Source organism: Felis catus, chromosome A3 (assembly GCF_018350175.1).
Source record: "Felis catus isolate Fca126 chromosome A3, F.catus_Fca126_mat1.0, whole genome shotgun sequence".
Taxonomy (NCBI): domain Eukaryota; kingdom Metazoa; phylum Chordata; class Mammalia; order Carnivora; family Felidae; genus Felis; species Felis catus.
In genome coordinates this window covers 24,179,225-24,204,400 of record NC_058370.1, presented here as the reverse complement: position 1 = coordinate 24,204,400, position 25,176 = coordinate 24,179,225, and the positions used below count along the sequence as shown (strand labels likewise).

General features: G+C 49.4%; 2 protein-coding genes across 5 annotated transcripts in view; one reads left to right on the top strand and one right to left on the bottom strand.

Moving 5' to 3' along the window:
- The window catches only part of MYH7B (myosin heavy chain 7B), a 42,722-nt gene that overhangs the window by 3,385 nt on the left and 14,161 nt on the right, over positions 1 to 25,176 (top strand). For 2 of the 4 annotated variants that reach the window (XM_003983604.6, XM_045053711.1), the window contains exons 2-16: positions 14,445 to 14,539; positions 15,427 to 15,527; positions 17,025 to 17,131; positions 17,318 to 17,461; positions 17,893 to 18,049; positions 18,359 to 18,386; positions 19,428 to 19,524; positions 21,742 to 21,765; positions 21,941 to 22,033; positions 22,119 to 22,182; positions 23,374 to 23,472; positions 23,977 to 24,080; positions 24,234 to 24,372; positions 24,679 to 24,797; positions 24,889 to 25,038. In XM_003983604.6, coding sequence (XP_003983653.4) covers positions 14,466 to 14,539; positions 15,427 to 15,527; positions 17,025 to 17,131; positions 17,318 to 17,461; positions 17,893 to 18,049; positions 18,359 to 18,386; positions 19,428 to 19,524; positions 21,742 to 21,765; positions 21,941 to 22,033; positions 22,119 to 22,182; positions 23,374 to 23,472; positions 23,977 to 24,080; positions 24,234 to 24,372; positions 24,679 to 24,797; positions 24,889 to 25,038 — 1,500 coding nt within the window. In that variant the 5' untranslated portion in view covers positions 14,445 to 14,465. Of the gene's footprint in view, positions 1 to 14,444; positions 14,540 to 15,103; positions 15,528 to 17,024; positions 17,132 to 17,317; positions 17,462 to 17,892; positions 18,050 to 18,358; positions 18,387 to 19,427; positions 19,525 to 21,741; positions 21,766 to 21,940; positions 22,034 to 22,118; positions 22,183 to 23,373; positions 23,473 to 23,976; positions 24,081 to 24,233; positions 24,373 to 24,678; positions 24,798 to 24,888; positions 25,039 to 25,176 lie in introns of those variants that run through there. The other 2 variants (XM_006929822.5, XM_019826614.3) reach the window with 2 other exon arrangements.
- LOC105260418 (60S ribosomal protein L35a) lies at positions 2,181 to 2,617 on the bottom strand. Its single transcript, XM_011280867.3, has one exon. It carries the CDS (start codon positions 2,544 to 2,546, stop codon positions 2,214 to 2,216), a length of 333 nt encoding a protein of 110 aa, XP_011279169.2. The 5' UTR covers positions 2,547 to 2,617; the 3' UTR covers positions 2,181 to 2,213.

Here is a 25,176-nt window from a genome sequence, read left to right as displayed (position 1 = left end):
ACAAACACCCGTATTCCCACCCCCCAGCTTATGAAGTAAAACATTGCTAATATAGCTGAAGGCCTCGTGTTCCTCCACAACTGTAATCCCTCAGGAATAAAGGCTCCCCTAAATTTGTTGTTTATTCTATGTAATTTTTTATTGAGCTATAATTCATATGCCATAAAATCCAACCTTTTTAAGTATACAATTCAGTGGTTATTAGTATGTTCACAAGATTGCACAACCAATACCACTCTCTAAGTCCAGAACTTTTCCATCACACCAAAAGAAACCCCATACCCATTAGCAGTCACCTCCCCATTCCTCCACTCCAACCCCTGGCAGTCACTAATTTGCGTCATGTGTCTATGGACTTGCCTATTCTGGACATTTCATATAAACAGACTCCTGTAGGTGGCCTTTTGCGTTTGGCTTGCATCACTTACCATTATGTCTTTAAGGCTCATCCGTGTTGTAGCGTGTACCAGTATTCCGTTGTGTGGATACACCACATTGTGCACCTCCGCCAGTTGGTGGACGTTTGGGTTGTCTCTACTTTTTGGCTATTATGAATGAAGGTGCTGTGAACATTCATGTACAGGTTTTTGTGGGGCTGTATTTAATTATCTTGGGAATAGACTGAGGAGTGGACTTGCTGGCTTGCAGGGTAATTCTATGTTGACCTTTTTTTTCCCCCAAGTTGTTTTTTGTTTGTTTGTTTTTTTAATTTAGGTAATCTTTATACCCCATGTGGGACTCCCAACTCACGACCCTGAGATCAAGAGCCACATGCTTTTCTGACTGAGCCAGTGAGGCACCCCTCTCTATTGAACTTTTTGAGGAACTGCCAGACTGTTTTCCAGAGTGGCTGCACTATTTTACATTCCCACCAGCAATGTCTGACAGTTCCAATTTTTACATTCTTACCACGTGTTCCTGCCTGGCTGTTTGATTCTGACCATCCCAGTGGGTGTGAGGTAGTGTCACTTGTGGTTTCAATTTGCATTTCCCTAATGACTGATGATACTGAGCATGTTTTCATGTGCTTATCGGCTATTTGTTTATCTCCTTTGTCTATTCACATCTTTTGCCTAATTTTGTTTTACTTAAAAAATTTATTATAGCTAAATATACGTAAAATTTGCCGTTTTAGCCACTTAAGTGTACAGTTCGGTGGCATTCGCATTGTTGTGCAGATATCGCCACCATCTGCTTCAGCAACTTTTTCAGCTTCCCCAACTGAAGCTCTGTACCCATTGAACAATAATTCCCCGTTCCCCTCTCCCAAGCAGTCCTAGGCAACCACCATTCTACTCCTAAATTACTTTTTTTTTAAGTTTATTTATTTATTTTGAGAGAGAGAGAGAAAGAGAGAGAGGGACCATGAGCAGAGGAGGGGCAGAGAGAGAGGGAGAGGGAGAGAGAGAATCCCAAGCAGGCTCTTTGCTGAGAGCATGGAGCCCGATGTGGGGCTCGAACCCACAAACTGCAAGATCATGACCTGAGCTGAAATCAAGATGCTTAACCACCTGAGCCACACAAGTACCCCTCCTAGACTGCTTTTTGACTCAGTTTCTCTTTCACTTAATAAAAGAGAGGGTGCATTTTTAATTTCAGTTATTTGTCTTTTTATTGTTGAGTTATAAGAATTCTTCATATATTCTGGATCTTAGACCCTGATCAGATACATGATTTGCAAGTAGTTTCTCCCATTCTCTGGATTGTCTTTTTGATTTGTTGATAGTGTCCCTTTTTTTTTTTTTTTTTTTTTTTAATTTGAGAGAGTGCACGAGTCGGGGAGAGGGACAGGTGGGGGAGAGAGAGAATCCCAAGAAGGCTCCACACTCAGCATGGAGCCCAACGCCGGGCTTAATTCCACAACCCTCGGATCATGACCTGAGCTGAAATTAAGAGTCAGACTGAGCCACCCAGATGCCCCTTGACAGTGTCCTTTGAAGTACAAATGTTTTTCATTTTGAGGAAGTCCAGTTTATCTGTTTTTCCTTTGGTGCTTGTGCTTTGAGTATCATATCTAAGAAACCATTGCCTAATCCAAAATCGTGAAGATTTGTACCTATATCTTCTTAGAGTTTTATAGTTTTCACTCTTACATGTAGGTCATTGATTTATTTTTAGTTCGTTTTTGTATATGGTGTGAGGTAGGTCCTATGCATTTTTTTTTTTTTTTTTTTTACAAATCTACACCTTTATTTATTTACTTTTCAGTTAGTTTAAATCCTTGAGGGGTACAGCATCACACGGATTCTGTGGCCAATGGCTTTAGCAGGAAGGTTGCTTCGGAATTTGGCACGAACCATGCCACTGTTTCCATGAGCACGAGTTACTTTTCCCCAGATTACTCTAGTTTTATTCGGTTTGCCACCAGGAGTCACTGTGTTGTTCTTTGCTTTGTACACATAAGCACATCTCTTGCCTAGATAGAATTCAGTTTCATCTCGAGCATAAACACCTTCAATTTTAAGAAGAGCTGTGTGCTCCCTCTGGTTCCGGAGACCCCACTTATAGCCAGCAAAAATGGCTTTGGACCACAGCCTTCCAGACATATTTGTCGTTTCAGGAGTCCTGTTCCCAGCAGGCCTCCACAGGTTCCAAGATGGCGGAAAGAGAGAGGCGAGAGGTCCTATGCATTTTTAATCCTTTTACTAGGTGTGTGTTTCTAAACATTATTTTATACAATTTTTTCTGTTTTTTGGACTTTAAATGGTAACATTGTTTACATTCTTGTGCAGCTTGCTGTCACTTCAGCCTTATGTTGGGAGAGTCATCCGTTTGATCAGGGTAACTAGTTCATTTGTTTTCACTGCTGTATAGGTTCGCTGCATAAAAACCACACTTTATTTACCTTTCCTCCTGTGAATGGTCTCTTGGGTTGTCTCTAGTATTTTGCTGTTACAAATGATAAACCATCTAAAATGTGCCTCCTTGTGCAGTGTGTTGAAGGTCATGAGCATATTCAGATTTCCTAGATAATGCCAAATATCTCTTTTAAGTGGTTTTATAAATTTGCACTCTTGCCAGTGATGTATTAGAATTGCCCTTGTTGTATTAGAATTGTATCCTCAGTAAGACTCAGTATTGTCAGGCTTTTTTGTTTTTGCCAGTCTAGTGGGTGTGAAATGACACTTTGTTGGAGTCTCCCAGATTAATAGCAAAGTTTCTTTTTCAGTAAATATTTGCATGGTTGGATAGGCAGGTGCACACAAAAGCAGAATAGAGGCAGCTCTTTGAGGAGATGACCCTGTGACCCTGCTTGTGGCTAGATGATGGCAGGGCTCTGGGCCTACACTGTGCTGGCTGTTATAGGGAGACTCTGGAGCTAGGAAGTGTTGGGTGAGACTGACAACCCTATAAATGGGAGAAGGCAATTGTCACCTTGACACCAGTAATGGGAGCCTCTCTCCAGGGGGACGCTGTAGTCCTGCCCTTCCATTTCACCAAGAAGGGAAGGAGCTGGAGAGAGAGAAGGATTAGAATGGGGTCCCATAGTCTAGGAATGACCTTTTTTTTTTTTTAACCTTCTCATAGTCTTGATATTGGTGGTATGTACTTCTCTTGTTTATTCTACTGAGTTTGGGAATGATGAAAAGGATAATAAGAAAAAGAATAGCAATGATCATTTATTAAACACTTATGTGTGAGGCATTGTGCCTTTTTTAGGAGTATTATCTCACTTAATTCCAATGGAGTAGGTGCTATTAGTATTCCTGCTTTACAGATGACAAACAGGGTAACTCAAAGAGACAGAGTAACTGAGGGTTTTCACTCAGTCTGACTCCAGAACTCGTAAGCACTGTGCTATATCATTCGCCTGGCTCAGCTAAACCCAAGAGATCAAAGAAAGGAGAGGCTTGTCCAGGCCTGGGTGGGTGAGAAACATGAGTTATGAAATCCACTGGGCCTGGTGTGGAAAGGGCAACAGGGAGCAGAGTGAGAGGCCCCCTGGAAAAGATGGTTCTTGAGAGGCAGGTGCCCCAGCCCAGTGGACATGGCCCATTTAGCAGGCACTCATGGGCACCTCTTCTGTGCCAAGTCCTGAGCTGGCTGCTGGGGTGCAGAGTGGGACCTACTCATTTCCAGGTCTCAAGAAGTCTCTGGACAGGTGGAACAAGAATTTGGAGGATGTGGTGACCCTGGCCTCCTAGGATGCAGGTGATGAGATAACACCTCAGACTGAGGGCTGTCCAGGTATCCTTCAACAGGTAAAATTTTAACAAACTGTGGCACATCCATAATATGGAATACTACTCAGTAACAGAAAGGAACACATCATTGATGTAGGCAACAACTTGGATTAATCTCCAGGGAATTATGCTGAGTGAACAAAGTGAATCTTAAAAAGTTACATACTGTATGATTTCATTTATGTAACATTTTTTAATTGACAAGTAAAAAAATTTTTTTTAATGTTCATTTATTTTTGAGAGAGAGAGAGAGAGCATGAATGAAGGAAGGGCAGAGAGAGAGAGAGGGAGACACAGAATCTGAAACAGACTCCAGGCTCTGAGCTGTCAGCACAGAGCCTGACTCAGGGCTTGAACTCGGTAACCGTGAGATCATGACCTAGGCCAAAGTCGGACTCTTAACCAACTGAGCCACCCAGGCACCCCTGAATTGACAATTTTAGAAATGGAGAACAGATCGGAGGTTAATTTTGGATGGGTTAAGGATGGGAAGGAGGAGGGTGTCTTTTGTTGGAACTCTTCAGAATATTAACTGTAGTGGTGGATCTGTGAACATATACAGGTGATAAAATTGTATAGAACTTAATACACACACACATACACACATGTATTATGTAAAACTGGAAAACTTGAATGAACTTGGGGATAGTATCAATGTCAATACAGGTGATCTCTCTGTATTGTTTCTTATAATTGTGAATATGTAATTACCTAAAAGAAATTTCAATTAAAAAATGAAATTTAAGGCCCAAAGTATTGGCAGGACAATAGAGATATTTGTAAGACAGCATTCTCAACACATATAAAAAATCCTGAGGGCTAGGGCGCCTGGGCGGCTTAGTTGGTTAAGCATCTGATTCTTGATCTCGGCTCAGGTCAGTGTGGAGCTTGCTTGGGATTCTTTCTCTCTGCCTCTCCCCCACTTGCATGTGCATATGCCCCCCCTCCAAAGAAATAAATAAACTTAAAAAAAAAATCCCAAGGGCTATGTCCAAGGAGGCTTTTTGCCCTTAAGTTAGCAAAGTCCAGCTCCACAGAGAGGTGGGCAGTATTCCCTGAGATGTGGAGGAGTGCAGGGTCACCCTAAACACTTCAAGAGACCCAGGGTAGACCCATTGGTTTGGTTTCTGAGCTTAATTCTTTGAGCCTCTCTGTCCTTCACCTCCTGAGCTGACACCACTATCATAAGGGCAAGGGCAGAGCCACAACCCACTCCCACTCCTCCCACTCCACCTCTGTTTGGTCTTCTGAGAAGGACAGATGTTCCTCCTTCATTCTCTACTCCACCAGGTTGCCCCTCCCCTGGGATGTCCTGTATCAATTGTTACAAACTCTCTGTGCCTCCTTCATGACTGTCTCCTCTACTAGACAGACTCCTGGACCTTGGGAACAAGACCAGAACCAGTCCCAATCTGGGGGGCATCAGAGAGTGTTTGTTATACTCAACTAAATGGGAAGTTGACCCTGGCTGAGATAAACCTGTTCTGATCCTGAGATCCTAGGGAGGGCCTGGACTGTGGCATAGGATTTGGGGGGGTAGTATGGCTGTGGTCTTACAAGATTCTGGGACTTTGTTTCCACCTGGTAGGCCCACTAGGATATCTCTTCCAGAATGTTGGCTGCCCTGAACACTGCTTCAAATTCTGTCCCCAGAATGGGAGACCCAAGGCTCCTCCACCAGACTACCCCAACATACATGTACTCACAGGGATCATGTGTTCACATTGCTGACCTCTTACTCTGGGATAAGCACTTTGGTTTCTTTATTTCTCTCAGCAACATTTATTAGGGAGGTATTCTTTATATATCCATTTTGCAGAGAAGGAACCCAAGGCTCAGAGAGGTTAAGTAACTTGCTCAAGGTCACTTAGCTTGTAAATAGCAGAGCAAGGACTTGAAGAGGCATTCCTAATGTGTGCCAGTCTAGTGCCTGCAGGTGCAAAGCTGAAAAAAAGAAACATCACTGCCCTTATGGAGCTAATGATAAAATCACCAAACATATGTGCTTATGTATGGCAGTCAGAGGCTAAGCTCTTTATATACATTATATAATTGACTCTGCTTTACAACCAAATGAAATAAGGTTATGCCCATTTTACAATGGAAATTGAAGCTCCAGGAGGAAAAGAGACCTGCTCAAGGTCACATAGCAAGTAGAATACAGACCTGGAGAGTCTGCTCTAGAGCCAGTGCTATCAGACCCTCTTCTGCCATCTCTTCCCTAGACCTAATTTTGGCTTTTTCCCTCCTCTGTACACAGGCCCCCTCCATGCTATTATTCCTGCCCTCCCTTCACTCCAGCTCTTCGGTCTAGCCTGTGTCCATAGACCCATTCATATTCTAAGCATAGTTTGGAACCTGTGGTTGGGCCGGAATACCTATCAGCATGATGATACCCCTCACTCTGACCCTTTCTGTTCCACCCAGCTGCCTGGCAAGGGGAGTCTTGCAGGAGACTACTACCCAGTCCCCTCACCTACCTGTGGTGGCCGGAATATGTGTGGCTCTGCAGTGCAGAGGATAGAGCAGCAGGATGCCCACACCTGGCAGAGAGGCCAGCACACCAGGGGGTGCAGGTAGCACTGGGCCTGTCAGTGCTAGTGGTTCTGGAGGCTAATATGAGCAGCAGCAACTGCTGGCATTATCTAGCCTCTAAGAATGGCTTGGGCTGAAGAGTTGGGGTCTGGGGCCAGGGAAGAGGGCAGGAGCCTGTTTCCACTGCCCCTGCCACCTCTGCTGCTGCTTGGCCTAGAAACTGGAAAGCCTCCCTTCTGGCTTACCATTTGCTCTGGGATGGTTTTGCATGGATGTGTCTTGCCTGCTATTGGGCTGGAGGAAAGAGGGTGACCCATAGACTCAGACCCAGGGCTGAGGTCAATGAGCCCATACCCTGAGGACTGGCCCTCACCAGGCCTTCCCCATTGGCACAGAATAGGAGCTTGCTTTTTCAAGGATCATGTTGGAAGTGAACCTTATTTGTTTAGCGAATCCTTAAGAACTAGATAATATATACCCATGATTCAAAATTCAAAAGTATAAAAGGGTAACCAAGAAAAAAATCAGTCTCCCTCCCTTCCCTAGCCCTCAGCTGCCTATTCCCCTCTCCAGAGGCCACCGCTCTTACCAGCAAAGGTGGTCCCTCCATAGGTAGGCACGTAAATACGTGACTCTTCTATCCCCCCATTTTTGCATGAGCGATAGCACATCCCATCCATTCTTCTGCCCCTTGCTTTTTTCACTTAATGATATACGTTGTAAAGAACAGTAATTTACTGAGTCTTTACTCTGGCATGCACTATTGTAACTAAGCACTTCAGATGTTATAACTCATAGTGTTCATCAGAATCCTGTGTTGTGGTAGGTCTTTTTTACAATTTTCCATCGTTCAGAGGTTAAATAATTTCCCAAGATTTCAGAGCTGGTAATTGGCAGAGCCAGGATTCAATCCCGGGCAGTCTGACTTTAAGGTGTTCTTCATCACTACCCTATACTGCCTCTCATGCTTGAGCCCTGTCACTACATAGCACCCCCTTACTCTCCCTAAGGGCCAAGGTAAGAAATGTATATTGAGAGACGCCTGGGTGGCTCAGTCCGTTAAGTGTCCAACTTTTGATTTCGGTTCAGGTCATGATCTCACAGTTTTGAGATCTGGCTATGCCTTGGGCGTGCAGCCTATTTAGGATTCTCTTTCTCCCTCTCTCCCTCCCCTGCTCTCATGTGTGTGCACGTGCTCTCTCTTTCTCTCAAAAAAATATTAAAAAAAAAATGTACATTGAACACTCACCATGGCCAGGTTCAGGCTGGGATACAGCAGAGAATAAAAAAGATTAGGTCTTTGCCCTCACGGAACTGGCACCCCAGTGTCCACATGTGTCTGTCAACCAAAGCAGGAGGAGGGAGACACACGTCACACACACCCACATGTCCAAGTACAGGCCTGCTGTTTGCACACACTTTTCTCCCTTATCCATTGATTGTTTACTCACACAGCCTCTGAGCTGAAAGGCCTTCTAGCCCAGAGCTATAAGTGGAACATGGAGGTCCACACAGAGATAGATACTTACAAGAGATCACGATGTGGGCCTCGTGATTCTCATCCCCTGCCCCCTAGGATCCATTTCAGCAAGTCTGGTGGGGGGTGTCTATAATCCAGGGCCCAGCCATTGTTTGAAGTTGGGAACAATTGAAGGGCAAGGGAGCTATAGATAGATCCACAGCTGCTGTCACCTGTTCCAGCCTGGGCATTGGGCCCGAGCATTGTCTACATGGGGGCACTCTACCAGTGAGGGCCCACTGGGGGTGGGAGGTTGGCCCAGTCCAGCCCAGCTCTAGAGAGACTGAGTCAGAGGTCAAGACAAAGAAATACAGAGTCTCAGAGGGCAGAGAATGACAGGGTGACAAAGAAGGACCAAGACCCATGAGAGATACAAGAGACTCCCACCTCATGCTAAAAACACAGAGACTGGTTGGGAGTGTGGGCAGAGGCAGAGAGAGAGCTATCTAGACAGTGAGGGCCTAAGGCAAAGATTGAACTCCAGGATACAACAAATCAGAGCCCCAGACCAGAGCCTGTGCTAGGGTCCAGACCACTTCAGTCCAGCATCGAGGTCTTTCTGTCCATCTGTTTATCTCCAGGAGGGTGACACATGCACATTTCTCTCTGGGGCAACCACACCCCAGACTCTTCTAGGGCAGTCTGAGGTAGGGCAGTCAGGAGTGATCCAGGAGGCCCCTGGGGTCTCTGAAAGGGAGAGTTTGTGCTGCTGAGTCTAGTCGTAGATCTAATTCACTATGTGACCTTGGGCAAGGATCTGCTTCTTCTGTGCCTCAGTTTCCTTAGCTGTTCAATGAGAGAGTTGGTTTGCATGATCACTAAAGGTCCTTTTAACCTCTGATGCCCCTCAGGACGTTCCCCCCCCCCCCCCAACCATGTGTCTAACTTCCCTCCCTCTTGATGCAGCTGAAGCCACAGTCCCCTTCTTTGTTTGTCCTTTGTGAGGATGGGGGACAGCTGGTCCCCCCCACTACCCCCCCCACCAAGTAACCTTTTACCACGATGAGGCATCTCTCCTCCGGATAAACACCCCTGATGCCTTTTGGCAGCCCTCATCCTATTTTCTGCTCAGGCATCAGAGCCGGGGCCCACTTGGGCTCTCTGCAGCTGCCCAGGGCCCCAGGAGGGGGACAAGCCTTGGATGAGCAGGCCCCCCCCCACCCACAGGGTGCCAAGGGGAGGGCCCCCCTCTAGGGCCTCACTGCTTTGCTTTTAGACTGTTATGGCAGCCACCTCCTAAGTAAGTCTTCCTGCCACCGGTCTCGCCCCTTCAGTCCATCCTCCACACCAGCTGCCACCGGGATCTTGTGAACACATAAATCTGACCATGCTGTCAAATGTCCTTGCTCAGAGCTCTTTGATGAGAAACATAAAATACAAATGCCTTTGATGGCTCCCCAACTCCTGCAGGAGAACGCTAAACCCTAATCTGGCTTCTGAGGCCGTTCACAGTCTAGTCCCAGCTGCTCCACCTGGCCTCCCTTCCCTGTGTGCCTCCCGTGGCCAAGCCTCCACCTGTGTGACTGCTCTGGCCTTGGAGTTAGGGCTCATGCTCTGTGTCCCCTCTCCTCTGCCTTTGGTGCCCTCCTCTCACCTGGACAACCACTGCCTCCTTGCTGCTCTGCCTGCAGCATTCCAGTCCGTTCTCTGTATGGCAGCCAGGGTGGTCATCATTAAACCTCAGACCACTTACTCTCTTGCCCCGACAGCTTCCCGCTGTACTTTATATAATAGAGTCCAGAGTCCCTTTCAAATCCTACAAGACTCAGGGATCCAGCTCATGCCTACCTATGTAACCCTACCTTAAAAAACTCTCCCCCTAGGGGTGCCTGGGTGGTTCAGTCAGTTAAGCATCCACCTCTTGGTTTTGACTCAGGTCATGATCTCAGTACTCGTAAGTTCAAGCACCAGATCCGGCTCTGTGCTGACAGCATGGAGCCTGCTTGGGATTCTCTGTCTCCCTCTCTGTCTGCCCCTTCCCCGCTCACACACTCTCTCTGTGTCTGTCTCAAAAATAAATAAACATTAAAAATAAAATAAAACTCTCCCCCTGTTCCCGCTCCAGCGGCACTAGCATTGTGATGGCATCAAACTCACCACGCTATTTTCTGCCTCACAGCTTTTGTATTTACTACCACTTTTGCTCAGAATGTTCTTCCTCTGGCTCTTTGTATGGCTCCTTCTCGTCCCTCAGGTCTCACCTTGAATGTCACCTCTTCAGAGAGCCCCACCTCCTTGACCAACTTGAGTACTGTATACCCCACCCCCATGACCCTCCACCGCGTTACCGTAATGCCTTTATATCCTGTGCCACGATCTTGAATTACCTTAGAAACTGTATCTGCTTGTTCATTGACTGCCGCTCTATGAGGGAAGGGACCTTGTTGTCATGCCCCTCTCCTTGTCCGTCTGGGTGTCAGACTTGCTCTCGTCCTTCACATCCCTCCATTCTGACATCTCCTGTGGGTGTCTTTCTTTTCCTGGACAGAGAGTATTGGGTTCCCATCCTGGACACAGAATAGAAGGCACCAGATGCATGTTCACCTGAATCTATGTGATCCTCCCAGCTGAGGTAGCATTTTAACAGAGTCCTTCAATGTCTTTATCAAGGATTTCCAGGGACTGAGGAGCATTGGTGACAGATACATTTCCGGTTGGGGCTGGCTTCCAAATCCTATCTTCTCTGTCTCCCTACCTGCCCTTGCTTTCTCCAATACTCAGCTCCTCCAGTGGCATTTTGGGCTAGAAGAAGAGAAGCCAGAGGTAGTATGTCCCTTTTGGGCTTTGCCCCATCAGCTCATTGCTCATGGGAATCTCCCCCAATAGCCCCAGCTCAGCAGCTGCCTCCAGTTCTGGCTGCTACTAAGCTGTGAGCTCCAGGACCCCACAAAAGTGCTTATCTGAGGCCTTTGATGGAGAGAAATAGGGGACGCGGAGGCCATGGTGTCTGGCTTGGCTCCAGCTCCCCATATCCTAAGGCTGCCTATCTCTATCTTTCACCGCTTTACTCTCTACCCTGGATCCTGCTCCTCCTTCCCAACTCTGTTCCTAGTCAGGCCCAAGGTTCCTTGGCTTTTCTGTGGGGGGTGCAAATAGGGGATTTACAGCATTGCTGTCTTTGAGGGTGGCAACAGGCCGGTCTGGGGCCTGGGAGCACTGAGGCCGGAATGCCTGAGGCTGAGCCCTTCCTGACAGTCCTTCCTAGCACCATCAGCATCTTAATTAAGTCCCTTGAAGATCGTGGTTCTTAGAGCGATTTCTGGAGAGAGTCTCTGAAGCCCAGGAGGGTGGACACCCCACACCGCGAGCCAGGCTGCAGGTGACCCAGCTGCCTTCTCCTTTGCTGGTTTCCGTGTGCTTGGGTAGAGAGCTAACCTCAGGAGTGGGATCCTGGAGTCTGGCCCAGGCTCCCTCTGTCCCCATCAGGGCCTCTGTGTCCTCAGCTAAGCAGAGGGTCTGGACGAGATGATTTCCCTTCCAGCCCTGATGCTCCTGATTCCCAATGCCCTGCTGTCTTTAACTGGAATTGGGGAAAAGGGTGGCAGGCAGGGAGAAATAGAAAAGGTACAGGAAAGTACAGAGAACAATTAAGAAACCATTGTACACATTTTGTTATATTTGCCTCAAGTCTTTTGCCCCTGGATTGTAGCACTTCAGGGTTCTAGTGATACTGATTCTAACACGCCAGGATTCGAAACTGAGGTACATATAGTCCTGGCTCTGTACTCATAATGTTGGGAAGAGAAGGGAGGAAGAAAGACTTTGGAGTGTCTACACTGGCTACTCAGTGGGTGGGTTGGTTGGGATGAGAGGGCGGTGGTGAAGAAACGAAGCTTCCGGAGGTTCTAAAATCCTAGAATCCTAGAATCCTAAAGTTGGAGCAGATCTCAGAGGTTGCCCAGTCCAAAGCTTCAAGCCCTGTGCAACCTCTGCTTGATTCCTCCTTGCTGTTAGCAGGCTCATTTTCTTCTACGAAGCCTCTTCCGTGGCTGACAGGCTCTGAGTATGAAAAGACCCTTTTCTGTGTATGTATCCAAACTCTGCTTCCTTGTAACCACCCCACTGGCCTGCTCTTGAGGACACACAAGTCACACAGGTTTCGTATGCTACAGGACAGCTCTTCATATATTTAAGGTTGGTGCGTTAAGTCCTTGCAGATTGTGGCATTTCGTGCCTCTCTTAGGTGCCTCTTGGGTTTCCCCATCGCTTCGTCATTTTTGTCTGTGTGTTCATCTCAGCAGGAAGGTGTGCTCTGTGTAGTAGAAGTGAACTTAACAGTTCTAGACCCATTTCTTTTGGTTGGTTTCTCAGCCCCAGGTTTATACACTGAACAGATAATTCTAGAATTCAGACCCACATTATATTTGGTATAGGCTAGACTCATTAGAGGTTCTAATTCTCCAGGCTAATTCTATTGCTCAGGCCCTAAGAAAGAAGGCCCTGCTTTCTGAGCATCTTCAAACAGCAAGCAGAGTTTTTCCCACCCTCTGGGCTTTCTCTAAATAAGGAGATGAAAACCCTATAACCTTTTTCTTTAATGTTTGTTTGTTTGTGTGTTTGTTTGTTTATTTATTTTTGAGAGAGAGACAGAGTGAGCAGGGGAGGGGCAGAGATGGGGAAGAGCTGTCAGCACAGAGCCTGATGTGGGGCTCGAACCCATCAACTGTGAGATCATGACCTGAGCCAAAAGCAAGTCAGATGCTTAGCCGATTGAGCTATCCAGTTGCCCCCAAACCCTGTAATCTTTAAAAAAAATTTTTTTTTGGAGAGAGAAAGGGGGCGCAAATGAGCAAGGGGCAGAGAGAGAGAGAATGTCAGGAGGAGGGGCAGAGGGAGAGAGAGGGGGAGAGAGAGAGAGAAATAGGGTTCATCCGAAGTGGTGCTTGTGTTTTACCTGAAGCGGGGCTTGTGCTCACCCAATGTGGGACTTGAACTCATGAACCGTGAGATTGCGACCTGAGCTGAAGTCAGATACTTAAGGACTGAGCCACTCAGGTGCCTAACAAAACCCTATCATCTTAAACTATCTATCAAGTTGGGTTCATGCTCTTACTCAGCACACGCTTACTGACTTTCTGCTGTGTGCAGGCATTCTGTAAGGTGCTGGGGATATAGACCAAGCTCTTGCCCATTAGTTGGTGGGGAGGCAGGCCAGAAACAACCTACGTTCTATGAAGAGAATCGAAACAGAACGATGTCCTCACAAATATAATGTGGAGAAAAAGAAGAAAGGAATACATAATGTAGGATTCCATTCATAGAAATTTTGGAAACTAATCTGTGACATTAGAAGTCAGGATGGTAGGTGAGGGAGTGGTGAATGAAAGAGGGGGGTTGCTGGTAATTTGTTCCTTGAATAGGGTGTGTTTAGTTTGCAGAAACTCAGACTGTATGGCAATATTCACTATATCCCTGATTATAATGGCAAAAAGACTGGGGACAATCTAAATGTCACCTAAAGGAGAGCTGTATCATTTCATAACTTGGAGAGTATCTATAGGATTAATTCCTAAAAAGGTCTGGGCATTTGTAATTTTAATAGATATTGCCAAATTTGGCCATGCATTTCTAACAAAGTTTTTGTGTAACATACATGCAGTGAAGTGGGTACATCTTGAACGTACAGTTCAGTTAGTTTTACAGAGTGAACACACTGCTCTTTGCTCAGTATATAGTGTTTCCTGCATTCCAGAGGCTGCTCTTGTGCCTCGTCCATTCATTACTCTCCCTCAGAGGACCACTCTTCTGCTTTTATCAGCTTACCTGGTTTTGAACTATGTATGGTTGAAAATGGGTCTTTGAAGTTATTTCTATATATTTTATAGAATATAGGTATATGCATATTTGGAATTGGTAGCCAGATGGTACGGAGAATTTCTCTGTGTGGGCACAGCCTGACATCTGGCTGGAATCCTGGCTCTGGACCTGTGTAGTTCTATGTGTCCACTGTCTCGAGTTCCAGGATCCTTTGATTCTCTGACCATAAATTTCTGTGGTGTCACCAGGGCCTGAATGGGGTGATGGACAGGACAACCTGGAAGTGCCCTGATGTATTCCAAAGCCATATCAGGCAGACTGAGTGCCAGCACACTGAACCCCTGTTGAGAGTGGGGTGCAGGAGGGGGCTAAGAGTGGGAAGTTGATTTCCTGGGAATCTTGAATGTCTTCTAATTGTTCTAAATTTCCTCCTTTTGCTTTCTTTTCAGCCAAATCATTTCTTTACGTGTATGGTCACAGGTCTAGTTTTCTTCATGTACAATTTCCCCAGGGGACCCCAAGGAGATGGGGATAGAGGTAGGAGGTAAGAGCATGCAGGTACTGGAGAGGGATATCTTACTCTCTCTGCTTCTCTTTTTGATCTGGTCTCTGCCACTACTTATCTGTGAGATTTGCCAGTGCTTTCTTTTCTCTGGGCCTCAGTTTCCCTGGGTGTATAAAGAGGATTGTGCCAAATAGTCCCAGAAGGCAGTCTGTTGTTTCCTCTCACTCAGTCTCCTTGCTCTTTGTTTCTGGGGGTGTGAGCCTTTTTCTGGGTGGACCAGACTCCTTGTGACTCAGTTTCTCTCTCTCTGGGCTCCTCAGTCTTGCCGGATCTCTCACGGCTTTGTCCCTGCCCCATCAGTCTCTGAATCCCAACCTCCCTCTCTCTTAGTAAGAGTGTCTCTCTCCGCCTTTGTGATCCCATGACAATGGGAGGTAAAAATAGCCCAGGGGCCGTGCTGGTGGAGATAAAAGGGAATTTGCCTTTTGTGTCCTGTGGCCAGGCTGGGGGGGCTGTGACACGTGGAGATTGCTGACATAGCTCTCCTCTGCTGACCTTGACGGTGGCAATAAAAGGGGTAGCCCAACTCCCAGCCCTCACCGTGTGCTGAGGTGGGTGATCAGGGCTGAGGTTGGAACCACAGGGTGAGGGTACCCATGGGTGGGCACAAGTCTCTCTCTATCTCTGGGAAAGGATGCTCTGGTGTTTGAGTGTGTGTGTGTATGTGTGTTGGGGGCTCACCAGGGAGGCTGAGATGGGGACCCCCGAGGAATCACTGAGTATTAGGCCTTGTGGGTTTTGAATCACACCCCTGTTTGGGGTTCCTGGGTCCCTTAGTTCCTCCGTCACGGCCATCTTCCAGTGCCTGATGCCTTGGATTGCCTTGAACCTCCAAGATTTTTAGTCCCTCATCTTCCACCTCTCAGTGCCACCGCCATGATGGATGTGAGTGAACTTGGGGAGTCTGCCCGCTACCTCCGCCAGGGCTACCAGGATCTGATGAAGGTGCACACTGTCCCGTGGGATGGTAAGTGAAGGCAGAAGGGCACGGCCATGGTATTGCCCTTATGGACTCAGACCAGGAGTGGGGAGGGGTGAAACTGAGGTTGCGGCTGAAGGGGAACTCTGGCTTCAAAGCTTTAGCCCTGGCCCTTTCCCTCAGAGTCTGGGGTCCTTAAGGGTACATTCCCTGAGACTCTGTGTACATCACTGCATGTTTGTGAGCAAGCCTCGGTTTGCTCCTCTGTAAAATGGGACAATATTCCCTGTCTCCCAGAGCGACAGTCTGTGGCTGGAGCCCGAGGCCTCTGAGATGGGAGTGATTAGTATGCAGGCTGGTGTCCGTAAAACCTGTGCTGGAGTTATTTTTAGTGTTTTCCATAGAGCTAAAGCCAAAGACAGGAATAAAGACTACTATTTATGACCTAGTTTGCTCATAGGACAATAATAACAATAGGCAATGTGTATCAAGTGCTTATTTTGTGCCAGGCCCAGAGTGAATGACTTTCCATGCATCATCTCAATAATCTGGGAGCTGGGGACCAGGGCCAAGGCCAGTTTCATGGGTGTGCAACCTCTGCAGTTGCACAGGGCATCACACTCAGAAGGGCCTTTGTGTTTAACACTCAGCTCTCACCATATTGAAATGTTTAATGATTTAAAAACTTGTTTTTAATGTTTGCTTTTGAGAAAGCGTGTGTAGGTGGGGGAGGGGCAGAGAGCAAGGGAGACACAGAATCAGAAGCAGGCTCCAGGCTCTGAGCTGTCAGCACAGAGCCTGGTGCAGGGTTTTGAGCCCATGGAACAGTGAGATCATGACCTGAGCCAAAGTTGGATGCTTAACCGACTGAGCCACCCAGGGGCCCCAGTGTTTAATGATATTTTAACAGGGGTGCTGCATTGTAATACTGGGGACTGAGAGTTATGTAGCTGGTCCTGAGTAAGGCACTTGGCTAGTAGTGGCAGGACAGGAAACAGAACCTGGTGGTCTGCTGAGTCCATGCCTTTAACCACCATGAGATATGGGCTCCCTGAAGTTGTGGGACCAGCTGACCAGGCAAGAAGGAACACAAGCCACAGAATTAGGAGAAGTGAGTTTGGGTCTTCAGCGAAATGGGAGAGGCAGAGCTCCCCTGAGAATTATGTGCCTGATTTTGAGGCCTTCTCCATATGGGACCTCAGGAGATGCCCGTAACATTTTGCCTTTGAGGGAACAGGCCCAGAGGGAATGAGAGTTTTCCCCAAGCTTGCAGGGTAGATATGGCAAAAGCAGGAATCTGAACCCAAGTATGTAATCCAGGGTGGTGAGGACCTATTACCTCAGTCAGGGAATCCTCTGACAAGGTCCCTACGGACCCTCCCAGCTTTGCCCTTCCAGGATCCTGGGTCTGGAAGGATCTTTGTGTACTCCTGCATCCTGACAGAGGGGCTCATGGGAGGGGCAGAGGTTTACGGACAAGGCTTGGGAACCCCAGTTCGATGTGCCTCAGCCTTTCTCAAAGCCCCACTCCTCTCCCCCAACCAGGGAGGAAGAGGGTCTGGGTACCTGATGAACAGGATGCCTACGTGGAGGCCGAGATCAAGTCGGAGGCAACTGGGGGCAGAGTCAATGTGGAGACCAAAGACCAGAAGGTTTGGCTCCCCTCTTCCGGGATTATCTCCTCTGCCCCCTCGGGTGCAGCTCGCAGGCGCACTGGATGAAAAAAGGGGTCTGGGAGGGCACCGGCACAAGAGACTGAGGTCAGAGGTCAGTCAACTGCTGCCCGCCTACCACCTCACCCCACGTTAAGGTCTCCTATGATACGGTCTCCCGGACAGATGCTGCTAGTGCGCGAAGCAGAGCTGCAGCCCATGAACCCGCCTCGCTTCGACTTGCTGGAGGACATGGCCATGATGACGCACCTCAACGAGGCAGCGGTGCTACACAACCTGCGCCAGCGTTATGCTCGCTGGATGATCTATGTGAGCCACGGGCCAGGCTGGGTTCGGTGGGGGTGGGGCCAAAGAGGCAGGGGCGGGGCTAGGGGAAGCGCTACTGCGCGGTGGGGAGTGGGGGGGAGGGGAGGAGCAAGGAGCAGGGCTAGAGGTGGGACAGCGTGAGGTCTTGTCGCTGTGAAGGCGGGGCCCCGGGCTGGGGCGGGGCTAGAGGAGGTTCGGCTACCAGAGTGTAGGGGCGGAGCTGCAGCTAGACGCTTGGGCTTGGCAATGTGGAGGTGGGGCTACGGGCTGCGGGCCGGAGTAAGGGCTGGGGCGGGTAGGACAGCCACAGAGCGTATGGCAGGGCACTTTAAGTGATTCCTTGGGGAATACTGCAAGGGTCACGGTTTCATGAGGGCTGGGGATTGAGGATGGGAACTTGGCCTTCAATAACCCATTTTATAATCTCTCCTCAGACATACTCGGGCCTCTTCTGTGTCACCATCAACCCCTACAAATGGCTCCCGGTCTACACGGCCTCCGTGGTGGCTGCTTACAAGGGAAAGCGCCGCTCGGAGGCCCCACCCCACATATATGCAGTGGCAGATAATGCCTACAATGACATGCTGCGCAGTAAGAGCCGCCTTGACTCCTCTCCCTCACCTAAGACCTCCACCCCTGCTCCAGGGAGGCCTCTGTAAAGGACCCCTTTCCCTCCACTTGCACTGCTTTCCTTTTGATGCTGCTGGACACTCTAGCGTAGCATTCTGTCTCTCGAAGTGGGAGCCTACCACTGTCTGGATGATCCCACCTCGTCCTTCCCATTTCTGGCCCTGGGTGGTGGAGGGGTTGCCCCAGTGCCACAGATACCCAAAGTGTTCTACTCCTGGTTTCTGGTTTCTCACCTTGGCTAACTTACCTATCTCTTCCCCTTTCCTCCAGACCGAGAGAACCAGTCCATGCTGATCACGTGAGTGTGGGGCTCTGGGGGTGTGGTGGGAAATGCTGGCCACCTGGAAGGAGGGGAGTGGAACTAAAATCATTTCCCAAGTCCAAAGTGCTTAGGGTAGGGCTTTTACCACCTGGATCTGGTATCCTTCTGAAGCTAAATTAGAGCATTTTCTCTGCCCCTATTCTGGGCAGATGCATTATGGGGTGGTGGACAGGGAAGGGATACCCAAACACCAGAGTGATCACCAGCCCTGATACTCCCTCTCCCCAGGGCCTGGAATCTTCTCCCACCTTAATCTTTGGGGAATTATGATTCTGGCTCAAGGAGAGGGAGGAGATTACTTTCCCTTTCTTTCTTACAGTCTCCTTATTTCTGAATCTTATTTTGATGTTTCATTTGCCCCCCCTGGGAAAGTGTCCAAGTTCATGTCCAGCCAAGCCAATATGGACATTGTGTATGAGTGTGTGTGTGTGTGTGTGTGTGTGCAGCCTGGTGGTTAAAAGCAAGACCTTTAAAACCAGAAGGACCTGGGTTCAAGTTCTTACATATCCCCTTTCTGCTGGTACCCTTGGGCCCGAGTCTCATCAACAAAGGCAGAACAATCCTACTTACTTATCATACAGAGCTTTAAGGAGTTAGTGAGTTAATGTATGTGTCTGGCACACACCAGGGACATTTATGTGACTTCCCTGAGTCCCATTTCCTTACCCCTAAAATGGGGGTGATAGTAGTGCTTGCTTTACAGGGTTTCTAAGGCTTAAATGAGCCAATATAGGTAAAGCACTTGGCCTGGTATCTGGCATGAAATTAGTGCTCAGTAGACAGTGACATCATCATATGTGTCTCATCTCACAGGGATGTTCTATGCTGGCTTGCTTTTACACAACCCAGCACCTCTGAGGGTTGATCTCTTCTGGAGAGTGTTGGGTTGGGGTCCTGAGTTGGGAGCTGGGTGCCGGGGGAGACAGAGTAGCCTTGCTTGAGGGGTGGGGTGTTGGGGGATGGGAGGAATTAGGGTGACCAGATGGGCTTTGGTGACTCATGTTTGTATCATCTAAGCGGAGAGTCGGGGGCCGGTAAGACGGTTAACACCAAGAGGGTCATTCAGTACTTTGCCATCGTCGCTGCCCTGGGAGATGGGCCGGGCAAGAAGGCCGTAAGACTCGCCCATGCGGGCTCTGCTCCCCACTGCTTCTCACTGTTTTTCTTTTCTTTCTCTTCTTCTTCTTCTTCTTCTTCTTTTTTTTTTTTTTTTTAATTCCTTTTAAAAAAGTTGATTCCCCAGAGCCTCTAGCCCTGCCTGAGCCTCCCACCCTGGTGGCGGACTCTGGCCTGAGCAAGGCTTGACCAAGAGAAAGGCTGTGACTGCCCTTCCACATCGTGTGACCCAATTCTGGGCCTGCCTCAGCGTTCCTATCTGTAACACACAGGGGTGGGACCACAGCTATTCCTAAATGCTTTATATAATTTCCTTTTCCATCATGACCTTCATATCTTGAAAAAGTTTACCAAACAGACTTTTACTATGAAGTGATTTTTTTTCTTGGTTTTTGTGCAGCAAAGACATCGTTACCTGCTGTCAATCAAAAAGCAGGCTTATATGGAGTTTAACTAGAGCCAAAAGCATTTGGCATTCCTAACACCCAGGGTTAGGGGGCAATTTCTCACCCTGTGATTTCTGTATGGATTTTTGAAATTTCTGAAACAGTGGGGGACTAATGTTTTGTTTTGTTTTTGTTCTCCAAGTATTACATCCATTCCTAGCCCCCAAGAGCAGCTGTTCAGAGCTCTATGTGTGTCCCTCCACCCCAAAATGGACGTCTTTTCTTTCCAGAAGCCCTAAGCCACCTTCTACACAGCCCCCACTCCTGGTCCTGTTAAGCCTTGCTTTATTCTGGGGCATTTTTCTTTCTTCTTTTTCTTTTCTTTTTTTCCATTTAAAGTTGTTTTTATTTTTTCTTTTTCTTCCATTTGATTTTCTTGTGTGGTTTTTTCTTTCTTTTTTTTCCCTTGCAGTTTTGTTTTTTGTTGTTGTGGTAGTTGTTTTGTTTTTGCTGTTGACTTTTTGGTGCTTTTTGCTCCCTCTCTTCCCTACCCCATTTTTGAACCCCCACAGTGTCTCTGAGGATGCTGCAGAAAGTTGGGGCTTGGTCCAGTAACAGGAATGGAGGGCAGGGAGAGGGCCAGAGCTGGCAGGGGTGCAGCTAAGAAGAGCGGGGCAGGAAGGAGCCCTGCATGGTGGAGCGTATGTGGGGTGTCAAGCAAGACAGGTAGAAAGAAAGGCTGGCTTACAGGGTCTATGGATGCTGGAACTTCAAAGCCTTAGCCCCCGTCCCCTTGGCCCCAAATTTGACCACATCTGCTGTAGAGAGCCCTGTTCAAAAGGCCTGGACCTGAGTGTGTGGGGTGGAGCTCAGTGGGAGGGGCTCTTGCCATTTCTCTCCTGCCTCCATCCCTCTAACAGTGTCTCTGGGGGGATTTTTAAGTCTTGGGCTCCCTGAAGGTGAGCGAATAACCAAAGTCCCCTGGTGGCCTGGCACCTGTAACTCTAGAATCCATTCCTTCCTTTCTCTCCCTTTCTTCCCAGGCTGTAGGGAGCCAGGGTGGGGAAGGGAAGGAAAAGGAACAGAGGAGAGACAAGGATGAGGCTAGAAGAGTAAGAGAGGGAAACCTCCTCCATTCAGCAAGTCCCCCTAGATGAGACATATGGTGTCTGTGGTGTCATGGGAGGCAGGATGCCTGGGCTCAGTTCCTGCTCTGCCCCTCACCATGTGGCCTGGAGATCATTTCCCTGCTCTTAGTTTCCTCATTTGCAAATTAAGGCTAATAATATGCGCCTGACAGGGCTCTTTTGTCTATCAGCTGTACAGTCAAGGTGCAGCCCATCACAGTACAATGGAGAAGTGTAAAGAAGGGCTCTCACAGTGGGAGGTGAGGGGTAAAAAGGGTCGATTCGATCAGAAAGAGGGCTCTTCTAGCCTCAGAGCATCAGGGACACCTTCCTGAGGAGGGGTCTGAAGAGGAGTAGACTTTAGTCAGGAAGCTCCAGGGTTTAGGGGGAGGGGCCACCGGATATGGGAGATATGGGAGGGGGAGGCACATGGAAGAGGCCAGAGACAGCTGGAGGAGGGGAAGGGCTGCCAGTAGGAGACCCTGAGACATAGCCCCTTGCCTCAGGTGCCTGATTAGGGCCAGGCTTGCTCCCACTTTCTAGCATTTCTCCTTCTAACAGTGCTGACAGGGTTGGGCATGGGGAGTGGGGTTGGGGGCTACATGTTTGGGTGTCTAACAGTCTGTCCTGCTAACCACTGCCACCCTCCCCTAGCTTGGTGAGACCTCATAGTTTCTAATGGCATCTTCCTTCTCTCTCCAGCAATTTCCGGCCACAAAGACTGGGGTAAGTGTGGGGCCAGTGCTAGTGGGGGCAGGCAATAATAATGAGCCCTGGGAGGCCCCTTCCCTTTCCCCACCAGAGGTGGTCCAGGATTCGCTGATACGCAGGACCATCAGGTACCCTGGTCTCCCAGTTGGTAGCACCAGGACTGACAGACCCGTCATCCTGTTGTCACCAGGGCACCCTCGAGGATCAAATCATCGAGGCCAATCCTGCCATGGAGGCTTTTGGCAACGCCAAGACCCTGCGGAATGACAACTCATCCCGCTTTGTGAGTGGCCATGGTGGGAGAGGTGGGTGGGGATGGGCAGCAGGGAGGTAAAGGGCCCTGACTGACGCTGCTCCTCTGCCCACAGGGCAAATTCATCCGCATTCACTTTGGTCCCTCTGGGAAGCTGGCATCTGCAGATATTGACAGCTGTGAGTCGAGGGAAGGGTGGGGAACAGAGGCTTGGGCCTTTCTGCTCTGAGCATCCATCCTCAAATCTTTGGGGCTACCACCTGTTCCAGGCACTTCTCTCCATCCCCTGGCCACCGCCCAGCCCCTACCACCTTACTCTCCCCTGCAACATTCCATCCACTATGGTCTCTGAGCCTCCATTCCTCTGCTTGATCTTCCCAGCCAGAGTGATATTTTCTCAGATACGAATTTGACCACATTATATTTCTGTTTAAAAACCTTTTGTAGATCCCATTACCTGATCTTTATTTTTTATTTTTTAAACTATTTATTTATCTTGAGAGAGGGAGGGAGAGAGAAAGAGAGGGAATGGGAGCAGGGGAGGAGTAGAGAGAGAGGGAGAGAAAGAGAATCCCAAGCAGGTTCTGCCGCCAACACAGAGCCCAATGTGGGGCTCAAACTCACGAACCGTGAGATCATGACCTGAGCCAAAATCAAGAGTCGGACACTTAACTGCCACCCAGGTGCCCCCTGTTACCTTAGGATGGAGACCCGAATCCTTGTTGGGCCAGTCAGGCTCCTTGTGTTTGGATCCTTACCCCACCTCAGTTCTTTCTCTGGCCTCCAAAAGGGCAGGCCTGTGACCACCCCCCACACCACCCCATCCTCCCTGGAAGCCTGCCCTCCCACTTTTTGTCCATCCCACCTGGCCCAGCCCCACTGCACAGACACCAGGGCCCAGGCTGCATGCACAGAGAGGCCCCTACACTGACCATTCCCCACCTTGGGATGCATCACCAGATCCCGATGGATAAGCACAGACATGTGATGACCAGAGAATGTTGTAATTCACTCCTTGACTCATTCCTTTGCAAACACATGGAAACTCCGCTTCATGCACACACTGACATGCTAGCTCTGCTCTGGAGGGAAGCAGTGTGGTCTGTGGATGAAGGGATGAAAGCATAGATGAAAGAAGGACATATGAAGACCCCTGCCCATAGACACGCAGACCTGCAGACACACACACACATCCCCACCCTGTGACACCTGCGTGAGAGACACTTTTCAGTACGTGTTGGCATGTGTGTGGATACAGTGGCTCTCTACACACCCCTGAGACAACTTCCCCCACCCCCTCAGCTCTATTGGGGTGACCCACTCTGGGGAGGTACAGGGAGAAGGTAGGCTAGTGCCCCTCTTTTCCCCAGATCTCCTGGAGAAGTCGCGAGTGATCTTCCAGCTGCCTGGTGAGCGTGGTTACCATGTCTACTACCAGATCCTCTCGGGGAAGAAGCCAGAGCTGCAGGGTGAGGGCCAGGGGTGGATGAAAGGGGAGTCAGAGCCCATGGGGCTGGGTGGGACTGCCCCTCCACTCCTTAGCTGGGACTCCTAGTTACTGCTGAGCTCTCTCCTTGTACTGGAGAATAGGCCCCTAGTGTCATGGCCCTGGCAAGGTTGTCCCTCATTCTGTCCTGAGACTGGAGAGGCCCCATCCAGCACCAAGGGGGAAGCAGTGGCTCTGTCTAGGCCCAGCTATGCACTCTTACAAGCCCCTCAAGGACACAGTGTGGTTTTCCCTGTGCCCTGGCACCCTGCATAGTGACTGGGCTCATTCCTCAGAGAACCATAAAGAAAGAAAAGCCACAGGCCTGGGGGAGGGGGTGAGAAACTCAGCTACACAGAAGTCCTGGGAGGGCCCTAGAGTCCCCTGCCTGGGTGGCCCCCAGAACCTTCCATGCTGGGATGGGAGGGAAGGAGAAGCACTGGGTGAATGCAGCCAAACCCACCGTGCTTCTCCGCATGTCTCCCAGATATGCTGCTTCTGTCGATGAACCCCTATGACTACCACTTCTGCAGCCAGGGTGTCATCACTGTGGACAACATGAATGACGGCGAGGAGCTCATGGCCACTGATGTAGGTTTCTGGTGGGAGAGAGGCAGGTCGGGGCGCCTGCAGTGTGCGGATGTGTGAGGCTGGGGGGAAGTCAGGGAGCAATTCCAGTGCCCTTAGCTCAGCTGGCCCCTAGAGAAGCCCAGACTTCTCTGATCCTTCTGTCCCGTGCCACAGCATGCCATGGACATCCTGGGCTTCAGCGTGGATGAGAAGTGTGCCTGCTATAAGATCGTGGGGGCCCTCCTGCACTTTGGCAACATGAAGTTCAAGCAGAAGCAGCGGGAGGAACAGGCTGAGGCTGACGGCACTGAAAGTGAGGGGGCCTGACCCTGGCCTGACCTGGTCATCATCTTGACCCTGATTCTAGTGTCCTGTCCGTGACCGTTAACCTTAACCCTTGTCCACAGCCTTTGACTTAAGTCTTACCTGGCCTTGATTGTAACCCCTGATTTCTCAATCCCGGACCCTCACCCTTCTGAGCCATACAGTTTGCCTGCCCTGAACTCAACCTCTCCCTGCCTGCCTCTTCTAACTCCAGGCAGAGGCCAGTAGCACCCCCAGGTGCCCATATTCTTGCCCTCCTCCTCCTTCACCGCCCCCCTGCTGTGTGCCCTGCCAGGTGCTGACAAGGCTGCCTACCTGATGGGGGTCAGCAGTGGGGACCTCCTTAAAGGCCTTCTGCACCCCCGAGTGCGTGTGGGGAACGAGTACGTGACCAAGGGCCAGAGTGTGGAGCAGGTGAGCTGTTTGCAGGCCAGGGCTCACCTGGAGACAGTGGAGCAGGGTACCCTCCTTGCCAGGTCCCAGCCCAGCCTCTCCACACCTCCAGGTGGTGTTTGCCGTGGGGGCTCTGGCCAAGGCCACCTATGACCGGCTGTTCCGGTGGCTGGTGTCACGGATCAACCAGACCCTGGACACCAAGCTGCCCCGTCAGTTCTTCATTGGGGTCCTGGACATCGCTGGTTTTGAGATCTTTGAGGTGAGAGCGGGCCCACACCCCTGGGCTCTGTTCTCTCCAAGGCAGAGGACCATGGGTGGGTGGGGGCCAGAGCCCCGGGACTCTGCCTGGAGGTGGCGGTGAAGTCGCGCACATCCCCGTTCCTCCATGGGTCTCCCC

Coding starts and splice junctions, on each gene's coding strand:
- LOC105260418 (XM_011280867.3), bottom strand. CDS start 2,546: ATGTCTGGAAGGCTGTGGTCCAAAGCCATTTTTGCTGGCTATAAGTGG.